This window comes from Aaosphaeria arxii (genome assembly GCF_010015735.1).
Source record: "Aaosphaeria arxii CBS 175.79 unplaced genomic scaffold BU24scaffold_2, whole genome shotgun sequence".
NCBI classification, from domain to species: Eukaryota; Fungi; Ascomycota; class Dothideomycetes; order Pleosporales; genus Aaosphaeria; species Aaosphaeria arxii.
Window position 1 is genome coordinate 1,150,916 of NW_022983475.1, and position 27,189 is coordinate 1,178,104.

General features: G+C 49.7%; 3 protein-coding genes across 3 annotated transcripts; 1 reads left to right on the plus strand and 2 right to left on the minus strand.

Moving 5' to 3' along the window:
* BU24DRAFT_418488 (glycoside hydrolase family 16 protein) lies at window positions 1-1,788 on the minus strand. The gene has a single exon (XM_033526994.1). The coding sequence runs from the start codon at window positions 1,474-1,476 to the stop codon at window positions 277-279; it is 1,200 nt and encodes a 399-aa protein (XP_033387263.1). The 5' UTR covers window positions 1,477-1,788; the 3' UTR covers window positions 1-276.
* A 2,410-nt stretch (window positions 1,789-4,198) lies between these two features.
* Window positions 4,199-7,104, minus strand: BU24DRAFT_430971 (uncharacterized protein; the record flags this gene model as incomplete). Its single annotated transcript, XM_033529843.1, has 3 exons — window positions 4,199-5,605; window positions 5,661-6,680; window positions 6,742-7,104. 3 exons carry the CDS (start codon window positions 7,102-7,104, stop codon window positions 4,199-4,201), a joined length of 2,790 nt encoding a protein of 929 aa, XP_033387264.1.
* Window positions 7,105-10,637: 3,533 nt separating this feature from the next.
* Window positions 10,638-11,986, plus strand: BU24DRAFT_458654 (uncharacterized protein; the record flags this gene model as incomplete). The annotated part of the gene is made up of 3 exons (XM_033531659.1): window positions 10,638-10,678; window positions 10,798-11,172; window positions 11,230-11,986. The coding sequence occupies 3 exons, from the start codon at window positions 10,638-10,640 to the stop codon at window positions 11,984-11,986; spliced, it is 1,173 nt and encodes a 390-aa protein (XP_033387265.1).
* Between the last annotated feature and the right edge of the window lie 15,203 nt (window positions 11,987-27,189).

Genomic DNA, 27,189 nt, shown 5'->3' on the forward strand with positions numbered 1-27,189 from the left:
CCTATTGTGATTCGTTTCCTGCTTGCTTTCTATGAGCCCATTTACTCGATGTCACTTCGATGATAGCAAACAACCGCTGACTTGCTTCAAGAGAGAGGACATGGAATCGGGTGTCTTTACTTTACTCCCAAGCACTGCCTAACGTTATGATGCTACGCTAAATGAACTATATGAACTATACCAGAACCAAAGTCATATTTCCAGAAACCATACCATTATATTCATTCCAAATCCAATTACAGAACATCGCAGATCAAATGGTTCCTCATCACCTTCCTACAATCCCATAGCAACAGACGCCAGTCCAACCACGATCAACAGGCCCCAAGACACAGCCAGTTCGCTCGCAGAACTCTTATTCACACTGACAACCTCGGGGTGCCCCGTCTCCTTAACGCCATCAATTTTGCAAACGGTCTCACAGCCCTTTGCTTTCCTCTTTTCCATGAGACCCTTCCCCCTCTTGTCGTGCGTGCCACCTCCAGGACCGCCAACAGGCCCGCTAGTATTAAACGTCATCTCGATCCACTGAATTTGGAGCTCTGCCGAGTCACCCTTTGACATGTTCCCACTCCATGACCCGCCATCACTCCACATGTTCATGACCACGTACGATGGCTTCCTCGGAACGGAGTAAGTATTAGCAGCCACCTGCTTCCCATTGAGGAACCAATACGAATTCTTGTCCAACCAATCGATCCTATGAGTCTGCCACTCGTCCCAGGGCGGCAGACTCGCGACCTCCTTCGACGCGGCTGCGATCTCGTCGCCAGACTTCTTGTTCACGGCCGGTTGGTTCGTATACCGGACTGTGTCCGTGGGGTCGTTGGTCAGGATCTCAATGTCGGACTCGTTGTCGTCGTCAAAGAAGGTGAAGAAGCCCGCCACTGCGCCCTTTGACCCCGTCACCCGCGCGTACATCCGCATGCTGCAGTGCTTGACGTTCTGCTGGTTGTTTTCGATCTCGCCGGCGGATTGGAAGTCGTCGAGGCGGCTGGTACGGAGCGTGAGCCACGTGAAGGGGTTACCTCCATTGTTGTTACTGTCGTCGTCGTCGCTCTGAGATATGAAGATGTTGGCGGGCGAATTCACCATGCGGACGGGGAACTCCTCGGTCGCGGGCTTGCTCCAGTTCTGGATGCTCCAGTCCGTGTTCCAGGAGGTGCTGTTCAGAATTTCGGCGTTCCAGACGGGCTCTGAGCCTGCGTCCTGCGTGTCATTTACCAAAGGCGGAGTATCGACGTATTGTCCCGGTTTGTCGGCAAAGCCACGGAAGTCATAGAATCGGTAGTATTGGAAGTACTGGGGAGTTTGAGAATCCTGCCCTGACGATAGGACATAGCAATCACAGTCTTTGTTGTTGTCCTTTGGGTCTACGAAGTTGTTCGTTGTGCTGTAGCCCGCTGAGAAGACGGGCGAGAGTAGAATGGAGGTGGCGAGTAGGATCGAGTTCTGCTGTGAATGTTTGAAAACCATGGCGATTTAAAGTCGAAAGATATGATCAAATATGTATGATTTTCCCAAAGGTCGGTTTGATATCAATATTAGACACTAGAAGAAACGAAAGACTTGCTGAACGAGCGAGGGCGGAAATCGAGGTATTTCGTAGCGAGCGTCAATGATCAAATATCATGATATGAAAACACAGGGACGAAACTTTAAAAGAATAGGGATCAGAAGAAGATGGATTCAATAACTTCTTCAAACAACCGACTATAATAGTGCAGAAGCTGATGATAGGAGAAACAAAGACGGAGAAGTCCCCTTGTTTCATCAGCGCGGGCTCACCGGCTCATATACAAAAGTCCAAATCGGGAGTTGGGCCAGGCTAGCTGTCAATAAATACCCTGCATGATGCGTCGACAATGTTTGGAGCGTCTTACAATAGAATTGACTCACGTGGCGCAATGTATGCAATGCAAGTATTCAATTTTTTCCAGCTTGTGTCACCACTGCAAATACGCGCAACTCTGTTCTCTGCCACTTTTGCTCACGATCGTGGCTTGACATGACCCGATGGCTGTGGCTCAGCTCAGCCTTTCCCCGTTCTCCAATACGTTTGGGGTAACAATCTAGAACCCATTCGTCATTAAATAAGTACAGCGCGTTTTAACTTGCATTGAATCCCATGTCACCTCGCCCTGTTTGTTTCGAAACGTATTGGCCGGACGCACTCTTCGGGAGAGCGGCGCCTAGCGTTGAAGGGACGATACTCCCGCAACCTTCGCTCGCGAAACATCGTTCTATAGCTCAAAATCCAAACATCAAGCAGCTCTGAAATATATGCAAAGAACCGATGATTGTTCAGCAGATACTACGTACTCTACAGCAGATACTCGCAGCCTTCGTGGACTGAACCTAATGGCGGAGTAAACAGATGTGCCAAAGTTCCAATAGAGAACATGCAAGACCGTCTCCCTACCATACATCGGAAACTCTTCATTAGCGGATCCAGCCGCACCACGCCATCCATGTGTGCATTACCTAGGTAGGTAGCCTGTATTGCACCATCCATTCCCTACCAAAAGAGTTCCTGAGCACTTTTTGCAAAGCTCTCCAGCTTCGTTCACATTTAGATATTGAACCCTGGGAGCCGGTGTGAAATCTACGAGAGGAGGAGAATGCCACCTCAATCATGCGTTTACCATACTACGGGTACGAAGAAACGTAGTACGATATGGTCGACCCTCGAGAAGGAGACAAAACCTTCGATCAAAATTCTTTCTCTTTACATTCTGGGAAGGGAGGTATGACAAGGGTACTATCAGATAAACCTCTTATCTTTCCATTCCTTTAAGATTTGTTCATAGCTCTCGATAGACTCAACTTTCAGAAAGCGTTGTCTTGACGATCGATCTCATTGTTCGGGCGCTAGGGTCTTAGTTCTCATCCTGTCTCTACCTATGTCGATTAATTGCTAAATAGACGAACAGATAGACGGACACACGGATACATAGCTTCATTTGAAAGTTAATGATCATCATTTAGTCTGGGGGTTGGAAACCATATTTCCTTATTACCATTATCCATGCAAAAGGGCATACACGTTATCGGCAGCCAGCGGGCGCCGCGCTACAGAATTTTAAGTTCGTTCGTTTCGTTTCAGAAGAACGCCAATACCACGTGTCTCCTACACCCTCCCAAATTGCAAAAAGAGGCGGAGAGAAGCTTATGTCTTTAAAGTTTGAGGAGGTCAGATCACATCAGATCATTTGACTCAATTAAGGTTTTGGCCGAAAAGTCGTGAGGATCTTCCTTAGAGTTCCGTGGTTGGTTTAACAAGTGGTTATTTCCGAAATGGGTAAAGCAATATGTCCATTGTTTGCGCCAGCACCAAATTTTCAAACGTTTGGATTGTGAGGCTCGGCCAATGGATTGTTGGAGGGTTTGAAGGTCAAAGTAAATGGCCGGTTGTCGATCAGGTGGCGGAGGCAGAGTTGTCTGTGGCGATCGATGCATAACATGTCATCACATTGTTTAATGGCAAGAGCCACTGGATTGTAAGCTCAATGGCCTTTCTCTGCCTTGGAGATTCTATAGTTAGTGATGAATGGACCTGGATGAGGTAAACACCACCATTGTCACAAGGAGCATTTCGATCAGCATGTTGAATGGAGAATGAAATTGGTATTATGCTCAAGCTACACAGGAAAAAAGGGAATTACAAACATAGTCCAGTGCCGTGAATGGACTGGAACAATGGGAGGGCGCTATCAGAAGTAGGTCTCAACAGAGTAATAAGAAATGGCTCTGGCAAGCAGGCCGCCGACCATAGAGAAACCATGTAGATGAAATATTGAATGGCCGACTATATCGCAAGTCTTCAATCTTTGCCCTTCCTTCTCTAACGTTCTGTCTTGGTCCAGTTGTCATCTCTCGCTCTCTCGATGGACATACAAACTATCCAAGCCCGCTCGGGTAAACATCGACTCCAAGACCTTTTGTAAAGAAAACAACACAAGCAAAAAACAGGACAGCCAGGAGAAATACGTTCGTTCGTCCGCCGACATGGTGGTATGATCCAATGCGGGATGGGATCCAGAAATTTCGAAGAAGATGCTTACACAAGGAGATTTGTAGAACGTCAAAAGTTTATACCAAGAAACTCCGGACCCATGTAGAAAGACAACATCATATGACAAAAGAATATATCAACACCGTGAATCCGCTGCAACGGGAAAAATGCGATTTGGGGTATTTACTGCACGGAACGCATGTTGTGCGTGGGCCTTGAGAGCGGCTGCTGAGCGTATTTCGACACAGGGGTCATGTCAGAGTGGGCGTCCTCCAATAGAGACTCATCGTCATGTTCGACAATGCGAGTGGGAACGTCTGGGACCTCATCGTGGAGTCTGTGCTGGAGGCTGTGCCTGTCCGGTGTTGTCGATGCACTGGCGATTGACATTGATGTGCTGGATCGGTGGCTAAGGTCCGGGGTGGGGGGAATGCTCGAGTGACGGCCAGGTCGAAGGCTCATGTCATCGTCACCATACTCGCTGCCCTGGGTAGATGGAACCCTACCGTCGGCGGAGGACTGAACGCCAACACTTGCACGTCGCTCGCTGTGGCTGTCCTCATCAGTGTCGGCTTGCTGAGCAAGGTGGAGGCCCTCGACGGCAGCGGCGCACTGCTCCGAAATATTGCGGATGATGTAGGCGATGGCATCGGTCTTGTCACGGAGGTAACGATCGGCAACATCAACCATTGATGAGTTCGAGAAACGCTTAGAGTTTCGTGAAGCTGAACCGCTTAGCAAGCGGTGTTCCATGTCGGGGCTAACGTCCTCACCATCTAAATGTCTATCATCGACTGTGCTTGCCCTTGAATCATTGCGATCCTCCTGTATGGTACCACGGATGGTGTTTGCGCGAATGGTGCTGACCTCGGACTTGTCCTTGACGGATCCCTGGACATCGACGTCCTCATCCTCCTCGGGAAGGTCCTCGAAGCCCTCCTCCATGTAGGCAGCGAGGTCACTGGAACCATTGAGGGACTTGACGATGTGCTCCATGTGGTGAGTCTGGCCGTCGATTAATGCACGGAGATGAAGGACCACACGTTGGGCCTCATCGCGCTGCCTGAGGAGGCCAGAGTTAGTATGCTCGAGGCTGGAGAGCTCTTTCTTGTTCCGCTTCCTCTCGCGCTCGAGCTCTTCGGCAATCTCTTGCTGAAGAACAAGTGCCTCAAGAGCATCGTCACGCTGCTTCTCGGTGCCAGAAAGGCGGACAGTGAGACGAGCGGCGTCATCCTTCTGTTGGTCAATGAGACTGGTAAGACGGCGGTTCTCACGCTTGTGTCCCTCGATCTTGACTTTGAGGTCCTGGGTTTCCTTGGTAAGTTGTTCGGCAAAGGCCTGGAACTTGAGGAATTGCTGCTTCCAGCTCTCAAGCTCCTCGACAAGGAAGTTGTTCCTCTTGGTGACCTTGGAAAGCTCCGTGTCCATGCGGCCCTTGAGGTTGATAAAGTCTTGCCAAGCCTCTTGAGCATCACGCGAGTATTGGTTGCGCTCTCTCACAATCTCGTTCAAGTGACGCATAGACACCTTGGTCATCAATGGTTTCTTCACAGAACCACCAAAGATGGCCTTCATTCCAGTGTTGCGGCCCTGTGATACCCGTAAGTACTCTATTCGAGAAATTTGTTGAGGGCCGAAAACTTACCAGCTTCTCACACACGTGATCCATGACGGTCATCACAGAGTCCTGGCTCCACCAATCTGGATCCTGGATGCTCTCCACTTCGCCACGCATCACAATGATTTGTCCAGCTGGGATGAGCTTTCCGCCTCCATAGGCAGATCTCAGATGCTGTGGAACACCTGTTGGTGCGACCTCACCATTGAGGGCTTGGGTGAGTCGGGTGATCATCTTAGTCCTCTGTCCAGCTGAGAAGGACGTTGGGGGATTGGATGTCAAAACGAAATTGCGGTCGAGATCGACAACGAGAGCATCTGTTGGGGCTGTGAAGAGGGAGCGGCACTCAGAGGTGACACCGAGTATGTACGGACCGGGTTCCTCCACTAGGTCCTTTGCGTGACGTGCGTGCACGACAGGAACATACAATCCACTCCACTCGTACACTCGCACACAGAATCGGACCGTCTCAGCAGCAACTGTGAGCATTGCTGGGTAATGGCTCACGAAGATGATTCGTCGAGTGGGCGAGACTGCGGCTTCGATCACACCAACAATGTTGGGAATCGACAAACAGGTGAAAAGGGGCCACATAGCAAAATTCTGGAAACCGGTAGGCGAAGATGGGAATTGGTAGCACAGGGCATAATCCTTCATGTCGATGCGCACAAGGTCGTTAAGTCGTGGAGCGGGGAAGCTCAGGATGCGAGACACCTCCTCGGCGTGGAAGAGATTAGTGGCCTTATTCCAGTGAATCCACATGCCCCTCAAGTAGTCACCGAGAAGGTTGTACAGAGGGTAACGGGACAAAAAGCTCAAGCAGTAAGGAATCCAGTAGGTCTCATCGGAATTGTCGAAGAAGTCGGGCTCAATACGCTTGCGCAGGTCGCGGATGGTCTCGGCTCTCTTTTCGTCCGCTCGAGACCACACGCGCAGGGCAATACCGTACAGAGTGTGAGAAGAGTCCTGCTGCAAAACAAACGAATGATGAACACAATGGGGTTGGCTCCTGCCGGTACAGATCTCAACATCGTGAGGGAAGCATGCCTATATCGGATTAGTGACTGTGCAGATGGGCAGATAACCAATGTTTGTGAATACTACTTACGCGCATAGCAGCGTGCAGAGACCTTGCAATGTCGTTGTCCTGCTCAAGCCTAGGGCTGCTACCGAGGATTTCTGGAAGCCAGAATGTGCCAACGGCACCCTTCATGTGGCCAATCTTGCCCTGACTGGGAGCAGGTGCCTTGACCCATTGCGATGGCTCTCTTCCAACACCACATACCATATAAGCGTGAGTCAAAGTCTTGGGGCTTCGCTGTCCTGGTTTGACGTTCAAAGTCGAGGGGAGCGGCTGGGTGATTCTGGAATGGAGGGAAGAGGTTCGGCTCGGAATGATGAGGCTGTTGTCTCCCTGGCTGGTGGAAGGACGCTCGCTGGTGCGAGGACGCAGACTTAAGGAAGGGGCCATTGCGAGTTTGGAATATGAGGCTCTGCTATGATGGTCTGGCCTTGGATGTAAGAGGCTCGAGGTATCGAATTGAACCTGCGGTTGAATAGACCCAGGAGGTTATGTGAGGACCTAAGCCGTCGAAGACAGCGAGGACATACAGGAGATGTTAATGGGGCGATGGTGGTGATATAAAAGAGGAGCAACGGCACGCGGCTAACTTGACGACAGAACTTAGCTGCAAGCACCCTCACAGACAGACAAAGCAACTGGATGATGTGCAACAGTTTGAAGGAGTGAGGATGTTCAGTCTGCGATCACCTTGCTGCGAGAGATGCAGTGAGGAGTTGCTGCAGCAAGGAAATGAAATGGTGGAGCGGGCTGGCGTCTTCTTTTGGGGGAACATGCGGCGTCGACACTTTCGGCTTGGCCATCCCAATCCCCTCCCTTCCCAGCTCCCCATCGAGGTAAGAGCCACAAAAAAATAAGGGAGCACAGACGCACGCGTGGAGCTTTGGAGCCAGTGGTCAGTTTACTGGGGGTGGTTATGGAACTGGCGCACACACTGGACAACCGGGGGGTGATGGAAGGGGGGGTGGAGGGAGTGATCAGGTACCGGACTGGACTGGACTGGGGGTGCACAAGGAGGCGTTGGAGATTAGAGAGAATAGGGTAAAGAGTAGTTAGGGGAGGAGTTAACAATCCTCGTACTAGGAGAGCAAGTGGACGACCCGTCACATCTGTCTCGCTACTAGCACTCATAGCAACAAAACTCGAACTCTCTCGCTCTCCTCTCTCAATCCAGTCGACGTCCTACTCAAACTTCCATCCAATTCACTCCTGAGAGAATTGAGCATGTCAGTCTGTGATACGAGTAGGGCCGCTCTCATCCACTCCGTCTTGCCTATTCACGACTTGTCAAGGCACATACAGTAGACAATTAGGGAAAAACACCCTCGGCTGCACAGGAAATGAGTGCTTGTCTTCGTCCAATGCCCCTGTCCGCCCACCCGCGAGCAGGGTCTCGTCTCCGTCTCTACCACCCTGCACAGGCCGCGACGAGAACCTCTTACAATATTCCACTTAGTAGTAATTGACTGCCCACGCTCCGTTCCCAGGAACGCTCATCGATAGCTCCCAAGGGACGGACGGGTACCTCGTTGTCCCCTACGTTCCGGGCCTCCTCCGTGCGTGTGTATGTATCTGCAAAGTACACTGTGTAGGTAGTAGGTACACCTTACACAATGATGCTTCCACGGTGCTACCGAACTCCTGTTAACTGCAAAATGACACCCAAAATGAGAAACGGTCGGGCAGTTTCTCGTTCTTCGGGTCAACCACGTCCCGAGAAACAAATATCGTATTTCCTAATCCTTACACAAGTTGATCATTGGTTAAGCGACAAGGAGATGACTTCTGGCGAAGGTTCTTATATCGCCCATCGTCCTTTTTTATGTTCGGTAATGTTGTGCTTTCACCCGACTTATGTAGGTACATCTACCTTCCATTCAATGTACGGAGTACTGTGCCGCATGTACTGTGATCTGGTTGGAATCCATCTCAATGTACTCAGTACAGACAATTTAACGCGGCGTGACGAAAGATGTGCTGCGGGATGCGTCAGGAGAAGGTTTGCAGATTGACAGGATGCATACGCTCTACATACGCTTCCGCACTGCATCCCGCCGCTGCCTGCGTAAAATGGATCCGCACTTCTACTGCTCTGGGTATTCTGGTGGGGAGTCGTCAATCGTTCCCCCCCCCCCGGAAGCTGCATAGCATCGCATTACCACTATCCGAAGCAAATGATACGAGCGCATCACCACGACTCGAAACTTCACGAGCTGCCACCTCTTGTCCGACATCGTTTGTGCAAAGAATAAAGGTCCGCCACTCGCGACGGCGGCGGAACCAAGCTCGTTTACTATGCTCTGCACCAAATTGGGACGGGATTGATTCAAGACCAGCAGATAGAAAACGAGCTCCTATGCATGCCGCCCGCAATGGCCACCTGCAGCGTGCTTGTCCCGCATGCACGAGCGATGCACAAGGATGCATACACTTACACAGTACACACACTAGCATAACGCTATCCCGCGAATGGGACCACCTCCAGTCCAGAACTGGCATCTGTCGTGCCCCTGGCGTGCGAGCCTTTTAATTCTGGCGACTCTGCCCGCCAGGTACTGCTGAGGAGCACACAAGTCATGTCTGCGATGATCGCAATTGCGTTGGGCTCATTGAACTGTGGATCCTTGTAACGTGCGACTGAGACCGTTTTGCATGGCATCCTCGAAAGGGTAGAATGGGAGAAGCACACAGCAATGATATTTTCCTGTAAGGATCAGTATAACTAATGACTACGAGAAGGTTGTACCCCTTCAAGGCCAATGTCCTTGCTGGAGAATCTCGCTTTCTAGACTCGCTGAGTGGGTTGCTCAACAATGAACTGAAACCTCCGCATGGCTTTATTGCGCCAATCGATAGGCGCAAGGGCGGTTGAGGCCTCGCGGGAGCCCCGATAAGACAGTGACAAGCTGAAACCGCCAACTAGAGGGAACGACGCCGCACGCTAACATCACCATCAGAGATGACAACGGGTCGGTGCAAAGACAATGCCGGCCGAAAATATCGTGATATGTCCTTCAGAGCCCTACATAGTCAATACTTTCAAGCAGTATGGAGTGCCATACCACCACCCAACTTTAAGTTGAGCTGGGTGTGAGTGATCAATGAAATTGCTGTTGATGCTGAAGCTGAACCTCAGTTGCAGACCATCCCTTGGGTTCCTTGTCTTCGCCCCGCGAGATCGTCTCCTGGGTCTTCCCTGAAGCCGAAGGAAGGGACAGTTGGTTATGCCTCCTAAGACAAGTACAATACACGCCAGTGCGCCTGTTGTCAGAAAATAATGTTAAGCATCGGGAGCGTCGGCGAGTCTGTCTTCGGGTAACGAGACGAGCCTTTCTCTGGCCCGTTCATCTTCCAACTGTTGCAGCCAGCAGTTCCTCGGTGAGCACAGTAACAATATACCTATGCACGGCACTGTAATCCGTACAGAGCAGAGGTGCGAAATCCAGCCACGGCGTTTTGCGCGTGTCGCCTGGCTTGAATGGCGGACGTTTCTCGAAGCTCAATTTCTGCTGCAGAGTCCGGCGATCTGGACTGATGCTGCTGCTGCTGCTTCTAACCTGACTATGATAGGTGCGTCTCCACTCCAAAGGTGAGGGCTGTGGTCCGGCATGCAGGCTTTGGCGACGGCATTGTGGTCATTGATGGGGAAAGAAACAAAATGATCCGACAACGCGTGCATTCTAGTCGGCCTGCCAAGACCCATTGTTTAGCTCGATCCAACCATTCATACGCCTCCCGTGGCCTCCTCACAGGTGCCACCACTTCCACAAACGCATCAAATCATTCAACTTGACGCAAGCCTTGCTGCTCTGCAATCTGTGCAAACGGCCCCTCTCAATCCGACGCTCCCTCATTTGACGCATCTCTTTCCGAAGTCTTACTTTGTGTACAACAATCAGAGATTTCTCCTTCCAAACGGGCTCATGGTTGAAGAGACTTTGTTGAGCGATCTATGCAGCTCCTGGTAGGTCTATCTATTCATGGCGTTTCCATTTTTTATGTACTAACCTCTCGTGTTAATCAATCTCCATCTGTTCATCAGCCATCCAGCCACGTGCGTCCGTAAAGCTAATTCGCTGATAGTAACGTCAATCAACCCAAGTATCGCTGTCCAGGCTGTGCCGCCCGGACTTGCTCACTGCCATGTTACAAGCGTCACCAGCAGCGTGCGCAATGCACCGGCAAACGGGACCCCACCAAGTTTGTGAAGAAGTCCCAGCTGGCTACACCCGCCGGAATTGATCATGATTTCAATTTCCTCACTGGGATTGAGCGTGACCTCAAGAAGGCTGAATCGGACGTTCAGGAAAGACTCCCGTCCGTGTCAGGTGATCCCCGACGCTCAGCACCGAAAGGACTGGTGACCGATAAACGGTTGGCCGATGCTGGTGTAACAGTCTTCCGAGCACCGAAAGGCCTGACCCGACAGAGAGAAAATAAAACTCATCTAAGTGGCAAGTATGTTCTGAACAATCTTTTCTCTTTTTCCAATCTTCGCTTTCTGACAAATCATAGGAGGCATATCGTTTGGACTGTTGAGTGGTTGCACGAAGACAAGACAAGGCTATTATCAGAATTCTCCGAGACCCAGCCAGTTGGTGAAGCATATCGCAACCTAATTGGCGAGACATCCCAGAAGAGCAGTAGAAAGAGGAAACGAGAAGCCCAAGAAAACAAGCGGGAAACGCAAGATGTTGCCCCTGTGGATGAGGTCAGAGCAGGAGTATTATCAGACGATGAGAAGTCAGAGCTCCTGCCTTCAGGACGACGAAGTCCATCTGTTGTGGAAGAAAGTGGAGCCTCCGTCAGCGCTGCTTCAACTACAGAGGCAATCACCAGTGCCAAAGTGGAAGGTCATGATGGTTCAAGCTCTCATGTCGATGAGCAATTGTCCAAATCCGCTACTCCTCGACATCACTACTTCCTATTGAAGCCACGCACGACTGCCAACAGACCTGTGCTCATCCCGATTCAGCCAACATCCACTCTCAGTGCTTCTCTGCGGGGCCGGGCTATACTTGAATACCCTACCATATACGTCTTAACTCGACCAGACCCTCCAGCAGAGAAATTCATGCTGGAAGACGAGTACTCAACACATGAGCGTGAAGAGCAAAAGGAGATGGAAGACATAATGACAAATCATCCCGAAACTTTACGCAAGCTAGCGGAAGAACAAGCTGAGGCAGCAAAAGACGACGAAGTTGATAGCGAAAAAGTCCTCCACGTGTTGAAGCAAGACCTAGGGATCCTCGACCAGTCAAATCAATAATGGCACAGGATGTATGTCTTCTGCGGAGACGGCTTCCAATGCAGAATGGTGCAAAACAAAAAACCTGCAGAAGGATTCGCGTTCCAGTTGGCGGGTGCCGCGTTCCACATTACGACTCAGCGAATTCATGCGTTACTTTCCGAGACTGCAACGACACCCCTCCAAAAACGAAACATAATATTCTAACCCAGTCCATACGTCACAAATCAACGAGAGCGGTGTTGTCGCATTGCCTTTGAGTCGCATTTGCAAATCTATCAGCAGCTCGTTGCTTTTTGGATATCACATCGACCCATGTCCAGGATTACTTTTTTCTCTTCCAATAAAGCCCCCTGACAAACTCTGTTTCCACAACGGTCGTCTTGCAGCTTCAATAATGGCTGCCACGCGTTCTAATCATCCAATTCGCGACCCTGAAACTGGAGACTACCGTTTCCAGACCGTTGAGTAGGAGGAGGGGTGTCCTGGCGAGAGTGCAACGGCTTGGCTGACATGATCACCATGGCTATCCCTGGACCATTGCCCAGGTTTTTCCTCGGTGGGAATTGCCACTCCACCTTTTGATGAAAGACATTGCCAGGCTGCCGCTATTATCAATATGTGACAAGATGGCACATGTGCTCGGGGGATTTTCGTTTGATCGACGGGGCGACAGGGCGATAGAAGTTAATTCCCATGGGTTCTGGCATCTGGCAAGCACGACTCCTTTCAAACCCTCTTTGGTGCTATTAGGCAACCATTGGGCTTTTCTAACTTCGCTCTGCTCTTTCCCAATCTTTGAATGACATGTAGTACTCCTGGAATATGGGTTATTTAGAAATTGTCAGATAAATAAGTACTGGTACAACACCCGGGACTCGATAAATTTGTGATGAAAGTTTCCAAAAAGCAAGCCACAAAATTAGAAAAACGAGTATGTTCTTATCACCTCCCGCTCAATAATGATTATTTCCATGTATATACAATACTCAGAATGACTGTTTACGAGCCTTTCTCCCACCTGAACCGTCTTGCCGACTCGCCTCCAAAGTCGATCCAGGAACCCCCTTGTCACTACCCTACCAGGACACCAGACCCATCCCTACCTCGACGGTCCCTGAATCATTCCCTCGGGTCACTCTGTCAATCCTCCGCTCGTCGAACAGCCTCGCGAGTCACATCCGTTCTCTTCTTGATAGCGCAATTGCCGTACTTCGCAATTGTCGCATCCCGTTACCCAAGAGTCGTGCAGCATGCTTCCCCAATACACTACCATCGACCACGGACCCAAAAACGACGCGATGCGACGCAACGCTGCGCTATTACTGACGACACATGGCCCATACCGTCCCTATCTCCGCGTCCCCACATGCCCTCGTCTAATGTATCGAGAATACCAGCCCAGGCCCTCTCTTCTGCTCCACTACTGACATGCATCGTACTCGCAGTCCGCCAGCATCCTTCGTCTGCGACGCACACGAGCGCGGCTTGTCATCCCGTCCATTCAACTCCATGCAACAGCCTACGTGCCTTGTGTCTCAAATATCTCATGGACCTAAGACTGTGCCTATCTTCCATGGCATACCGGCGCTATAATGGTGCATTTTCTCTTTCTCCGTTATTACTTACATACAGTGGAGAAGTATGAAATTGAACAAGTCTTTTTAACGACGCAGATGGGATTCCTTCCTCCCTTCCTCCGCCCCAATCGGCAAGAGCAAGATCTTAGCACGATCGAGTGAAAATGCCGATTCGAAATTGGGATCTCGCATGCAGCGGACTAGATGGTTAGTGTACCAAGATTCGACCCGAAACCGAGGGCGACGATTATTCTTCAAGAAGCAAGAGCTAGAAACTGGTATTGTGATCAGCAAGACTGTTGGATTTTCGTACAATACTTTGCACAAAGTTTATTTTATTGGTCAAAATATTAGGAAAGTTATGAGTAAAAGAACCATCTACTTAAAGCAGCTATGTAATTACTTTTGCAGAGGATGAACGTCTATAAGAGATGCTAGTTGTCGACCATCTAGACTCTTCCTGTTGGCCATGAAAGAAAATCCGTGGGAAATGAAAGGCAAACATGGGAAATTTGGAACGGAGAAATGTGATTCTTCGGAGAATTTGCTTGCTTGTCGAATTATCGGTCGCTCTCGGCAAATCAGTTTTGAAGGTGCTCAGGGCCGTTGATCATCTGAGCCCAAACCTGTAGTGCTGTGGAGCAGAGTAGAGCATCGCCAGTGGGATCGAGTGTACGTTTAGATCCATGAAGATTGGAGGCTGCGCTTGCTATTTCGGTGAGCTTGTCCCGGACGGCCGTATATAGTCGATGGTTTACATCCACTTTACGCGGAACCGGACAGATGCATGTGCGACTGCATGTTTCCGAACGGCTGGTGATCTTATTGTTGCTTGTAGTGGGTTAACTTCTTCCGGGCCTCTTTCTTAGAATAACTTGGCCATCGGAATATCAATAACAAAAATGTGTAGTCGGTTCTGAGCACATGGGTGAACATAATCTTGAGTAAGACGTGCTGTCAATCCTATAGTCGAAGCAATGGCGACTATACTTAAATGTGGCCCACTCGTTCCGAATTCTTATTGGAAATGACATTCATCAAATCATCACTTGCCGATGAAATGTTCGTATACTCGTAATTATAAATTGAGTGGTTTGTTGAAGGTATTGTGTATCGAGATAGTTCGTAATATGAAGCGGCAGAGGCGGTCAGTGAATCCACCCCGAGATGTCCACCACCCGCTAACATTCGAGTTTTCGAATTCATGCTCGATTCACAGCCATGGAGGACCTCGCCACTTCCTGTAACTGAGAAATATCCCTCTACGTGTACAGACAAGTACACATGTTTGGCTCAGGAACATAGTGGATCGAATATCTGTGATACCTCCCATAATTATATAACTCAATATACCATACCTCACACATCTCTCTTAATTGTAGTCTGTAGCCTGGGGCGGACTTGTGCTCTGTAACCTTGATCTTCTAGTACCAATACATTCAAGTATTTCAAAGGAGGCTTCGATTGATATCAGTACTGTAGAACAACTGGTATAACCTATTTGTTGTACCTTTTTGAAAGAATAACAAGTGAGCGATATGGTTTATGACGTGTCTTATTATCACTAAACATTTAGCCTTTATGTATTCATCTAGTTGAAGTTTTGAGAGTTTATTTTCAACATACCAATAATAACCTATATGAGTGATGATTCCTTTCCTCTCTATCTTCTAAAACGAAATAAAGCAACAACCAGCGACCCGGCTATCTATCACCTATCAATAACAAAAAACAGACTCTGACGGAGCATTTCCCTTTCTCGAATATATATATGTTTCAATTATATTATGAACTTGTTCCACTGAATTCGTCCCAAATACCAACCATTCACTGACATCGCTCAAAGTAGAAACCCCCCCCCAAGACCCATAAATCCAAAAAAGCCAAAACATAGTATGCTCCATGGAAGACAAACCATGAGCCCCCAGCCTTTTTATTCTTGTCGAAGTGCCGTAGATATCTCCAGATATGGCGAGGGGACTGGAGCGTGAAGGTTGGCTTGAAAGTGCACTAATTTACGAAGTACGCTGTGTTTATTATTAAAATGTACAAAACTGGCACATTCCTTTGATACAACCTCTATGGAAGATCCAATGAAAGAGTGGAGTCATATAGTGCTGCAAAATATAATATTCGTTCCAATTTACATATCTGACAACCTTAATGAGAATGGATGAGAATTCAGCAACACCAACACTCGACGCAATGTAGTAATGTTGAAATTAAAGTGGGAGATGAGACTGGGATGCTTCACCCTGAAGCTTCCTTCTTCGATTGCGGGAGTGGGACTGGTCGTCGAAGGAACCTCACTGCTTGATCGAAGTCTCGATGAAGGCAGATACATCACCACATTGGACCCATCAACATTATCCAGGACAACTTCTTTAGAAAAAAAATGATGAGGTCGCGAGTCTATCATTGTCTGAATATGGCAGAGCTCTATCAGTTTCTCGAAGTGAGAGATGTAAATGGAGAGACACAAACCCCAGAGATAGCTACCATCACCAAGAAGTGAGGTCGCAGAGGTATTTCACCCATTTTGTATTAATCATCAACTGGCCAATTCTCTCACAAGCGTTTCACGGGATATGGCATCAGTTCTCAAAGAGAATGGTAGTCCTCGATCGAAAATCTCATCTATGTATACCCGTGACGCTCGCCTCACAACCTCTCTGTCCCACACTGTCACCACATACCACCCACCCATCAACCTACCACACAAAAACAAACAGCGCAGTCTCAAACACATCACTCACTTCCCCCACCCCCAGAACCCTCCTCATCCTCTCCCCTCTTGCACTCACTCACGCTGTCAAAAACCCAGTCCCATATTACCCACAACCCCTCCGCGAAGAAAACTCCAACTCCACAAAATATGCAATATCTCATCAATTATACATAACCGAGCCCCTCCTCCGCCCCCTCCCCTCCTCCGATCTCTTTCTCCCGCTGCACCCCGCGCGATCGCAAAAGCAAGGAAGCGCGCGGCACTTTGATCGGTAGCCGAGCTGGAAGCCACGAAGAGGGGAGAGGGAAAGCTTAGGACGGCCCGGTGGAGGAGATTGTGGAACGCGGCGTGAGGGTGATTTGCTGTTGCACGTTGGGGTTTGATGTGGTTGTTGCTGGATTGGGAGGGGATGTTTATGCGTTGGATGCGGGTGGATGACTCGGCGGGCGGGATGGTTGTGGATGGGGGGTTGAGGATGTTTGGATGGCTGTGTGTGTGTATCTAGGTATTGATGGGTTAAGAGGAGAGGTTGAGTGCTATGAGAGAATGGTTTGGAATGTTTGAATATTGTTGTTTCTTCTTGGAATCTCTTTTATGTTTCATGTGTAATGCGTATTTGAGGTGGAGTTTCATTGGACGGGGGTGGTTTGAAACTTTGATAATGCTAAGGTTCATTACTCGTATATAATGCTTTGAGGTATGGGAATTGACTGTAGCAACGAGGTATTGTTTTGTTTGAACAGTCAAATCTGTTACTATTGGATACAATTGATATTGTCGGGGTTTCATTTGTACTGACGAAGTGCCATTTTAGGTGGATACGGATATGGCAAATTCGCGATATTGAAGTACTGAAGCAATCTCCCACAGTATGAAAACGTTCAGCGGCCAAACTAATATCCGATTACGATGAAATCCAGATCTCCCAAGCTCCCAAGTCAATGGAGACTCGCGGCCTAAAGGGACGTTCAAATGAAATTCGACTACACACGTGGAGTCGTCAAGCATTGCGGTGACCGGTGACGGCCAAGATCGGCGTCAATACGCTACAGCTCAGATCGTCTGTGGCTAGCCAGACCGCTTCGAGCAAACAGGAAAATTGCGATATGCTGTCCCTGCAACTTTTTGGGCTCCTGGCTGTGCATTTGACATGGAGGAGGGAAGCGGCGCTACTTGGATGTTCGGCATTCGCATGACCTTCACTTTTTGCGCCTCATAATGAAACTTTGTCATTTGAAGTTCGCTCCTTCATTCGGTCCCTGTCGACACTAGATATGCATGTAGCAACTTTGTCATGTCGCGGTTTCAAGATTCAGGAATTATGAGCATACGTGTTGGTGGTGTGTAGATTTGGAAAGTCCTCCTTCTTTTTGATGATGGCGAGGCAGCAAGCATCGGCCCCACCGAGTCCGTACAAAAAGAATTTGGGCTTTAAGTTGATGGAGTAGTGCAACGAGGTAGATCTTCCGGGGAGGTTTTCTATGATTAGCTAGGTCGCGTGGCCTGTGGAGCACCGACAATGTCTATCACTTTAGCGATGCTGCGATCTAGCGCAGGAGAGCATGCGTTTGTTTGATGTCCACGTCCATCCTAAGGAGTTGTGTCTCGCCATTGGCTGCAAGCGATTTCTATGACATTGAAATTGTGGCAACTGATGCTCTTGAACCAAAAGTACTCTTTTGGCTAGAGATATTGACCTTTTCATGGGCGAACGGATGGTTTGAAGCAACGGTGCAAACCGGATATGCGGTTTTAAACGGCGAGTTCCCCAGACCCATACCCGTCCAAATGCAAAGTTCTGAATCATGCGAGGTCGAGAGCTGTCGACTGCCAGACTTGACTCGTTGAGGTCTGGATGCAATAACGATTAGCCTAATATTGGGTTCACTGCTAAGGAATGGAAATGTCAAGCGGAGTAGCGCGCTGCAGTAAATGCTCACGAGGGCAGTTGCAATCTTGAATTTTTCTGAAGTATCACTGTTCCAATATTCAGTCGACCAACTTACACACAAAGTTCCCCGCAATTGCATTGATGCAATCCGGGATGCGATTACATAGCGACCTGGCCACTGCCGTTCTGCTGTACCGGACCTGTGAGTGGGCGGATAAAGAGGAATTGGTGGGGCATTTCCACTCGCAAACCTTAAATGTTGACCAAAAGATGGGCTCAAACCGGGGTCTGTAGCAGTTCAAACTCCAGATTGTATGAAATCTTGTTATTTGGCAGGATTCAGGTGTTGTGATTCTGCAGTGATAATTGTGAGGATCGGGCAAAGTGCGGGACTTCGAGGTGCATGAGTGACCTTGCTGACCATGATGGATAAGGCATCATTGCTTCAGTGTACATCCTGGTAATATTTCTCAAAGGATGACTACAGTCACTAGCGGTGTAGAAGTTTGCAGATCAGTTGATCTCCAAGTGGAAATAACAATGTTTGAGAAGGCCAGAATGCCATGTACCGTGTGTTAGATCGAATGTGGCGGCTCTGTCTCAATCAGCGAGTATGATCAATGTGTATAGAACCACATCTCTCAGATCATAATGAATGATAAGCACAGGTAATGTACTCCGTATGTGCATTTACATGTCGACAGATGGCTCGGCCCGTCTGCTAACCGTGTGACTGTGTAAGCAAGTCAGACGGGTGGGTATTACTCCAGCTATACTGGACTCGTGCCAAATTTACTGGTCCATAACAGCCATTTCGTACGATACGCAATACGCACAAGTCCTGAGCAGCAGCATCGAATCCAGAGGGGAACAATTGGGGTGGCTGGGGAAGTTAGAAATGTTGGCGAGATACACGAGGTTTGCAACGGGAAACGACCCTGGTGCGGATCGAAGATATCACTTCATACGGAAGGTACTCTTCATGATGGTGTGAGCGCGATAACCCCTCGGACCGAACTAGCATCGGCAGGAGGAGTGAATTGGAGATAGCGTGTAGTCTCTTTCTGATACAGGACGGCATTCAGTGTGCAGTCCTGGACAGTCCAATATTGGGTGCTCTGATTGTTGCATATCGAAAACAAAAGATGCAGTCAATGGTGGAAGCCAAGACTTGAAGAAGTAAAGAGAGTGGGTAGGGGAATGCAAGGATACGAGCTGCGCTTGCATCTTCACACTGCAGACGAAAAAGAGGGGATGTAAGCTCGGGATTGGGCCAACGGCGGTATTGTTTCTGCAAGTATAGCCGTGATACAAGAGGTGACCGGCACGGACCATTCGTTGTAGTTACATGCTGGGCAAGCAACTAATTGTATCTTGTTTTCTTTTCTTCTGTTAATCTGGAGGCAGAGCCAGAGCGAAGGATTGCATATGAAGTGGGGGCACATCCGTATGTAGGTGCAACGACAATTGAAGTTGGGTGCGCCAGACTTGGGTATGAGTGTGGGCGCAACGTCGAACGATCGGCAAGAATTGCCGAGCTTTTGATTTGTTCTTCCTTTTGTCTTCTTTTCTTTTCTTCTTGGAGTCCTGTAACTAAATGGACCGTTGTACTAGCTGTGATAGTCGTGGATTGACGAACTACAGCGGGTGGAATAACGGTGGATGGGCAGCCACGCGCAGGAATTGTATGTGGATTAACGCAAGACGGTAGAGACGGAACATGTCGATGGCTCGTCGTGCAACTGCAAGATACGCAGTTCAGTCAACAGTGCACTATCCGATCGAGTCGGCTTGACTTGGTCAGGCAAGTATCATGGACAGAAAGAAAGTAAAATACTTTTGAGAATGCCGGGAATCCGGTAGCGGCATGTTGCTCCTGCGAATAGCAGAGGCTTGTTGACGAGAAGAGGATATCGGAGATCAATCACAGATGGCAGCTGCAGCTTGCATGAGGTCGAGCACCACTGTGCGACCGTGGCTGTAGCCAAAGCCGTGACAGTAACCATGACCATGACCGTGGCCATGATTGCGAGTCTGAGCATGACCGCGACCGAACATTGCCCGCGGGCGTTGCAAGTCAGGATTCAGGAGAGAAAGAATTGAGAATGTTCGCCTCGAAGTCTAGCGTGGGATTTCCCGTTGCTGAAACACGGCCCTATACCATAAATGTATTAGTTTCCTATGGTGGGGTACGAGGGCGTTTGTGAGGCGGCTGGAAGTCTCTCCCACGGCTGCCATTCCCAACTTGTGCTTTTTCGTTTTGGTGTCACAGATGCATCGTGGCAAATAGGGATGCATGAACGACAGGGTCAATGGCATTGACGAGCTGAGTCTTTGATTGTTTCGAGAACCCTTCCATGGGCCATAAGAGTTGACTGAAAATAGAAACACAGCGCTACACAGCATTCCACAGCATAGCATGACACGATAAATGTTAACGACGCGATAGGAAGGGGGGAAAAGGATGAAGTTGGCCGTTCAATTCGCGTCTCGATAGGGGATGGTGGCAGAAGGCTGCGAGAAACCTGGGTAACAGGTCCGGCGCCACTTTTGTTACGATCGTCAACACGAGTTTAGCTCTGGGCTAGGACGAAGGGACATGACAGTTCATTGCGTGCTCCTGACCGCACTACGAAGTTGAATGTTGGTACAATGCCAGACAGGGTGAAGATGGCCTGGGGAAGTCAAGATGATGACCGCGGTTCGCGGTTCCGTCTTCCTGTCAACCCAATTGCATGTTGGGTCGACGGGAATGTGTCTGATATTGGGAAAGTTGGCACGGTTCGAAGGGACCAGAGGAACAGCACTGACCGGGACCGTGTGATTCGGGCAATTTCGCACGTACAACAGCAACAGCGGGAGACCGCAGGTGGTATTGGCCTTGAGTAATTCGAGTGACTTGCGCAACGGGTAGGGTACCGTGTAGCTTCAATGCCGGGGGATATTGAAGTAGAGATGTCTAGTGCTGGCTAGAAAGGTAGGTAGTTAGGGGGGAAGGGAGAGGATTTCAATGATGCCAGCCGATGGAAGCGCGATTCGATGATGCTCCTACGCATCACCGCATTGTGATATAGCGCAATGTTGCTCAACTGAACTTGCTGAAAATAACAAGACAATTATAAACAAAAGGTAAATCCACATAGCGAGCCAAAGTGGAACGAGCACATGCCTGATAGTGATCTTGAGATGTCTATAGCGAGAAGTCTGTATTGTAGGACGGAGTATTACTCCGTAGAGAGGTATATACCACTCTACCTCGAGTCTGGATAGAGTAGCAGTAACCGGGAATGGCGAGGTCACACAACAGCACGTTTACTCTACATTTCATAATTTTAGAGTAGCCGCTCGTCGCGTGGCCGCATGGCACGAATGCATGGCGGGAGGGATACTAAGCATGTGCGTACAGAGCACTCCGTACCTATCCTCTGCACTGGACATGGAACAGTACTCCGCACTTACATGTAAACTATAGATGCGACGCAACAAGTAACGGCATGTCGCCATTGACTGAGATACAATTGATTACTTTCACCATGTATTAGATATTGTAGTAGTGCTGGGACAAGGCAAGAATTGACGGGTAGGGACTGGTACGGCAATGCAGCATAGGGGAAGGGGGGGACCCTGGCTACAGCAGAAAGTAGCATAACACCATAACTGATAATGCTCATAAAAGCTACTAGTAGAGACGGGTTTCAGCATGAAGACCCTGAAGGAGGAAAAGGAAGGATTTAGTGTAAAGTTTAGTTAATTAGTACTGTAGATAGGATAGGAACAGCACAAGTTCACGTTCAAGTAACAAAAAAGTACGAGATGCTAGTGCTGCAGTGCAGTCTTCCTATGCCCATTGCCTACCCACAGTTTCCCCTGCCCCCCTTGTCCCCTTGTTATGCGTTGCTGCATTGCTGCGTTGCTGGGTGCTGCTTTTGTGCCTGCGCGGGCGTTGTCCTTCGGCAGGGATTGACGCCTTGCCGCCGTCCGTCGCCCACCCGCATCCCCCCCCCAATCCCCCCCATTTCCCTCCATACAAGACGAGTTTAGCTGTATGATTTCTGTTCAATTCATTTGTCCAACCACTTGTATTCTGTCGCACACCCTTCAGAATTCATTTTAATTAATCACCAGTCCTGGCTGTTCTATCCAGTCGTCCTCTGGTTAGCTGCGTGCCGGACCAAAGTGCAAGCGTACCACACTCCTCATCCCCTCCTCTTTTTCCTCTTCTTCATTTTCATGTGCTTGTGCTTCTACTCGTACTAACTTGATGCTTGTGCTTCTGCTTGTGCTCGTATGTGTGTGGCTTTGCCTGTTGCGGAACCCCTGATTGCCCTGCCCTGACTACTTGATTTCGGACTAGAGCCCTTTGGGAATCTCTGCCACTTTTTTTTGGGCCTGTCAGTTGTGTGTCTGTGTACTCACTATTACTCCGTACCTACACTCAACCCTCAGTCTTGTCTTAGCACTCGTAGTTACTGTAGGGGTTTTGCTTTTTGTCTCTCACGCGTCTGTCTACTCCCGTTGTTCCCTTACTATTCCTCTTCACAGGACAGAGGTCTCTTCTCTGACTTTCCTACTTACCTACCTTCTTTGCCCCGTATTACTAGAGGTATACACAGTACATGTATGTACAGTAGTACTGTGCATTCACTGTGCTGTACCAAGTACTACTACTCTCACCTCTCCGACACCTCTCTCATTCACCGGGAAGAAGAGAATTAATAATTGTCCCCTTTCATACACTCTCTCATACTCTAAATTTCCCCCACCCCTTCACCATCACCGCCTGTCAACACCAACACCAATCACGAAACCACGACAACCACGACATCAGCATCAACAACAATAGTAATATCAACTCCAATCCGCATCTGCCGTCGCCATCGGGCCCTCTCCCTCCCTCTCGGCGCCAGCAACGCGCGTGTTCAATCCTCCCGCTCCTTCATCATCCACAGTGATATCCTCCAGGCTAAACTCCCGACCACTCTTCTCTCGCGAGCACCGCAGCGCACCAATCCCAGCTCTCGCCCATTTCGCATGACGGCCGGGTTAAACAGAATCCCACAATCACTTTACTCTCGACGGGCGCCGCCTCGAATTCTTCGCTGTCACCACTCGCGCCTACCTGTCGCATTGGACATTGCGCACGACCCTCACTTCTGATAACGGCGCTGCCGCCTGCCTTTCGTAATGGCATCTCCTCCTGCCTCTCCCCCGAGCGGGATTCAGAGGCCCATGAGCGCCATGTTCCGCCCAAATAGAAGCTCCAGCCGCCTGAGTATGAGCAGCAAGCACGGTGGAGGCAGTCGCGCCTCGGACGATGATGCGAAGACCGCAGTCAAAGTCGGTAGGTTTCTCCCAGCTTTCCCACTAGCATTCGCTTCCCCAGCCAGTACACACAAGCTCTAACACCTCTCTCTCACATGCAGCTGTCCGTGTCCGTCCACCCCTCAAGCCCGATGATCCAGGCTTCGACCTCGTCCCTCAGCGATTCCGCGGTTCTACCTGCCATGTCACTTCCGCATCGAGCTTGACCGTCGACTCCCCGCGAGGCCCACAAGTATACGTCTTTGATCGCGTGTTTGGCCCAGACATCGATCAGGATGGCGTATTCCAATACGTCACCGAGAGCGTAAGCTCCTTCATACAAGGTTATAATGTTTCCATCCTCGCGTATGGCCAATCCGGCGCGGGAAAGTCGTATACGATGGGAACCACAGGTCCTCAAGACCAGGGTGATCCAACCGTGATGGGTATGCACAACTCGAGTCCACACGAACTCTATGGATTTGTCTCTGACCCTTCAATAGGAATTGTCCCTCGTGCAGCAGCCGACTTGTTTGAGAAGCTAGAAGGCACGAACAACCGCGCATCTACCTCGGGCATCCGCGCACCCTCACGAATTTCCTCTGTGGGAATGCAATCATTCACAAAGTCTTCCGCGAACAGGAACTGGCAGATGAAGGCTACCTACGTCGAGATCTACAACGAGCAGCTTCGCGATCTGCTCCTACCAGAACATACGGCTCCTCATGAACGGCCGAATGTTATGATACGTGAAGACACGAAAGGTCGTATTCTTCTGACCGGCCTGACACAGGTCCCTATCAATTCCGTGGAGGACCTACTCAATGCGCTCAATTTTGGCTCCTCCATCCGCCAGACGGATGCCACAGCCGTCAACGCGAAATCTTCTCGTTCCCACGCAGTTTTTAGTTTGAATTTGGTCCAGAAGAAGAGTTCACCTGCCGTGACTTCGACGCGTGAAAAACGTATGTCCGTCCCTATCGAGGCCATGTCCGGTAGCAGCAGCGAGAGTTGGATCACGGTTGACAGCAAGCTCCATTTTGTCGATTTGGCCGGTAGCGAAAGGCTCAAAAACACGCAGGCCCAGGGTGACCGAGCAAAGGAAGGTATTGCGATCAATGCTGGACTGGCCAGTTTGGGAAAAGTCATCTCTCAGTTGTCGTCTCGCTCGCACGGTTCGCACGTTTCTTATCGCGACTCCAAGCTTACCCGACTTCTTCAAGATTCTCTTGGTGGTAATGCGATCACCTACATGATTGCATGTGTCAACCCTGCCGAGTTCCACAACAGCGAGACTCTGAACACGGTCCAGTACGCGCAGCGAGCCCGTGCTATCCAGATCAAGCCTCAGATCCAACAAGTCTCCGACGACAGCGACAAGCAAGCAGTGATCGAACGACTGCGTGCCGAAGTCCAGTTCCTGCGCGACCAAATTAGAATTTCCGAGCGAACTGAAAGGAAAAAGACCAATCCAACGGAGCGATCAGAACGGCAACAGGAACGCGAGATTGAGCTCCATAACCAGCTGCTTGATATCCAGGAGAACTATAATGCCTTGAGCACTCGCCATGCCAAGCTCATCTCCGAGATTACGAAGGCTCGCGACAACGAATCCGCCGATACGCCAATGCTCAAGGATGCCATTGGAGACTCTGCCCTGGAACGGCTCAAGCGATCAAACTCATTTGCAGAAGCCGTCGAGTCTGTTGTTCTTGAGTACGAGAAAACAATTCAGAGTCTAGAGTCCTCGCTCTCGACAACTCGATCTTCGCTTTCGACGAACGAAAGTGAGTTGCTTGAGAAGGAAACCCGAATCGCTTTCTTGGAAAGCCAGGCCCAGCAGTTGCAATCAAGGATTCAGAAGTCCGTCGACCGAGAGCTTAGTAATGAGGAATACGTTAAGACTCTAGAAGCACAAGTCGACAGCTCAGCCACTGGCATTGAGAAGAACGACACTACCATCACGGACCTTCGCGAGAAGCTACAGAAGGCACGAGAGAATGAATCAAGTTGCGAGGAGTACATATCTACTCTGGAAGAGCGACTTGCTGAGAACGAGCAAGAAGTCGAACTCATGCAGCGGGAGATTGAACGTCTAAAGCACGTTGTAGAACGCCAGAGGAGCATTGGAAAGCTCGACAACTTGCTCCATGAACTAGACAATGTTCGCCAGACCGATGGGAAGAGCGAAGATCCTTTCGTGAACGGTCATTCCAAGAGGCCCTCCGAAGTTAGCAATAGGCAGTTCAATTCTAGTGTGGACGTGATCGCAGAGGAGGAAGGTAGCGAGCGACCTACGACTGCTGGAACGATTCGGTCGCGAGCCGTGGATGCCGCCAACGTAGAAGATGACCAGGCCACTGTACCGGAAACCACCAACAACACTCTTTCCACAGAACAGCCCATCGACGAGCCGCAGAGTCCGGCTCAGTCTAAATATGTTCATGATAAGTTGGAATCTGTCACACAAGAGCTTTTTGATCTTCGCATGGAGCACGAAGGAACAGTGCAAGGTTACGATAGACTCCAGAACAAGTACCAGGAGGCTTTGCGTACTCTAGCTGCTCTACAAGATGCAATGGACGAAGCCCGACACCGATCTCGACCCACCTCTTTCTTGTCAACTACGGGAATCAATGGACTCAAAGAGGTGGACGGCCAACCGCAGCCCTCGCGTAATCTATCCGCAGAGTTGTCCTTGGCGGGATCTAGCAGTATTTCCAACGCTGATGAAGAAACTGACGCTGGGGCCGAACCGTCCGACCCGGGAACCCCCCAAGCCAACGCTCACCCTCAAGAAGACATCCCATACACAGAGTCGACACTGGTCCGAGAACTCGAGGCCTTGAAGCTGCTCAACTCAGAAAAGGAACAGCGAATGTCTGAGTTGAACAACAGCTACGTGGATCTACAAGACAAACATCAAGATACCCTGGATTACGTAGAGGAGTTGAAATCGGAAGTCGCCAAAGCTCAACTTGCACGTCCTAGCTCACCAACAGCTCACATCATCCGTCGCAAGTCGAGTCAGAACGTACTTGCTAATGATCGTTCTAACCGAGCATTTGCCTCATTGCGCAACATCGCTCTTGAGAATTTTGAGGAACAGCCTGATACCATCCAAAATTTCGAACTCAACTTGAACGCCATTATGACCGAATTGCACTCGCGATCTGAACGGGTGCAAGCGCTTGAGACTGAAATTGGCTCCATCCGCAAGGAAATGGAAGGCAAGATGACCTTGATCACCGGACTCACCAAGGAGCGATCGAGCTTGAAGGCCTCACCTCTCGATATCTCTATCGTCGCTACCATGCACGACCAGATTAGACAGAATGAAGAGCAACTGAAGGAAATTCAGGATTCTCGCGCTCTAAGAGAACAGGAGTTGCAAGACGAGATCGCCGATCTCAAGGCTGACCTTGAGAAGCAAAGTGTTTTGGAGGTCCCGCCATCTCCACGATTCCTTGTAACTAGCTCCAAGTCGGTTGATGGAGACGCTGATGAGGAGCAAGACTCACACCAAGCCCAGCTCGCCCAACTCTCAGAAGAGATTGCTCAGTGGCAGTCTAAGCATGTGCAAGCGATTGACGCTACCCGAGCGTCCGAAAAACAGCATTCTCAGGCCATACGGGAGCTGGAGGCAAACATTCGTAAACTCGAGTCGGAGCATACCGCACGCCTTGCCGAAGCCGAGCAAGCTTGGGGTACCCAGGCTGGGGCA

Excerpts from the sequence above, each read along its gene's own strand:
- BU24DRAFT_418488 (XM_033526994.1), bottom strand. The coding sequence starts at position 1,476 with ATGGTTTTCAAACATTCACAGCAGAACTCGATCCTACTCGCCACCTCC.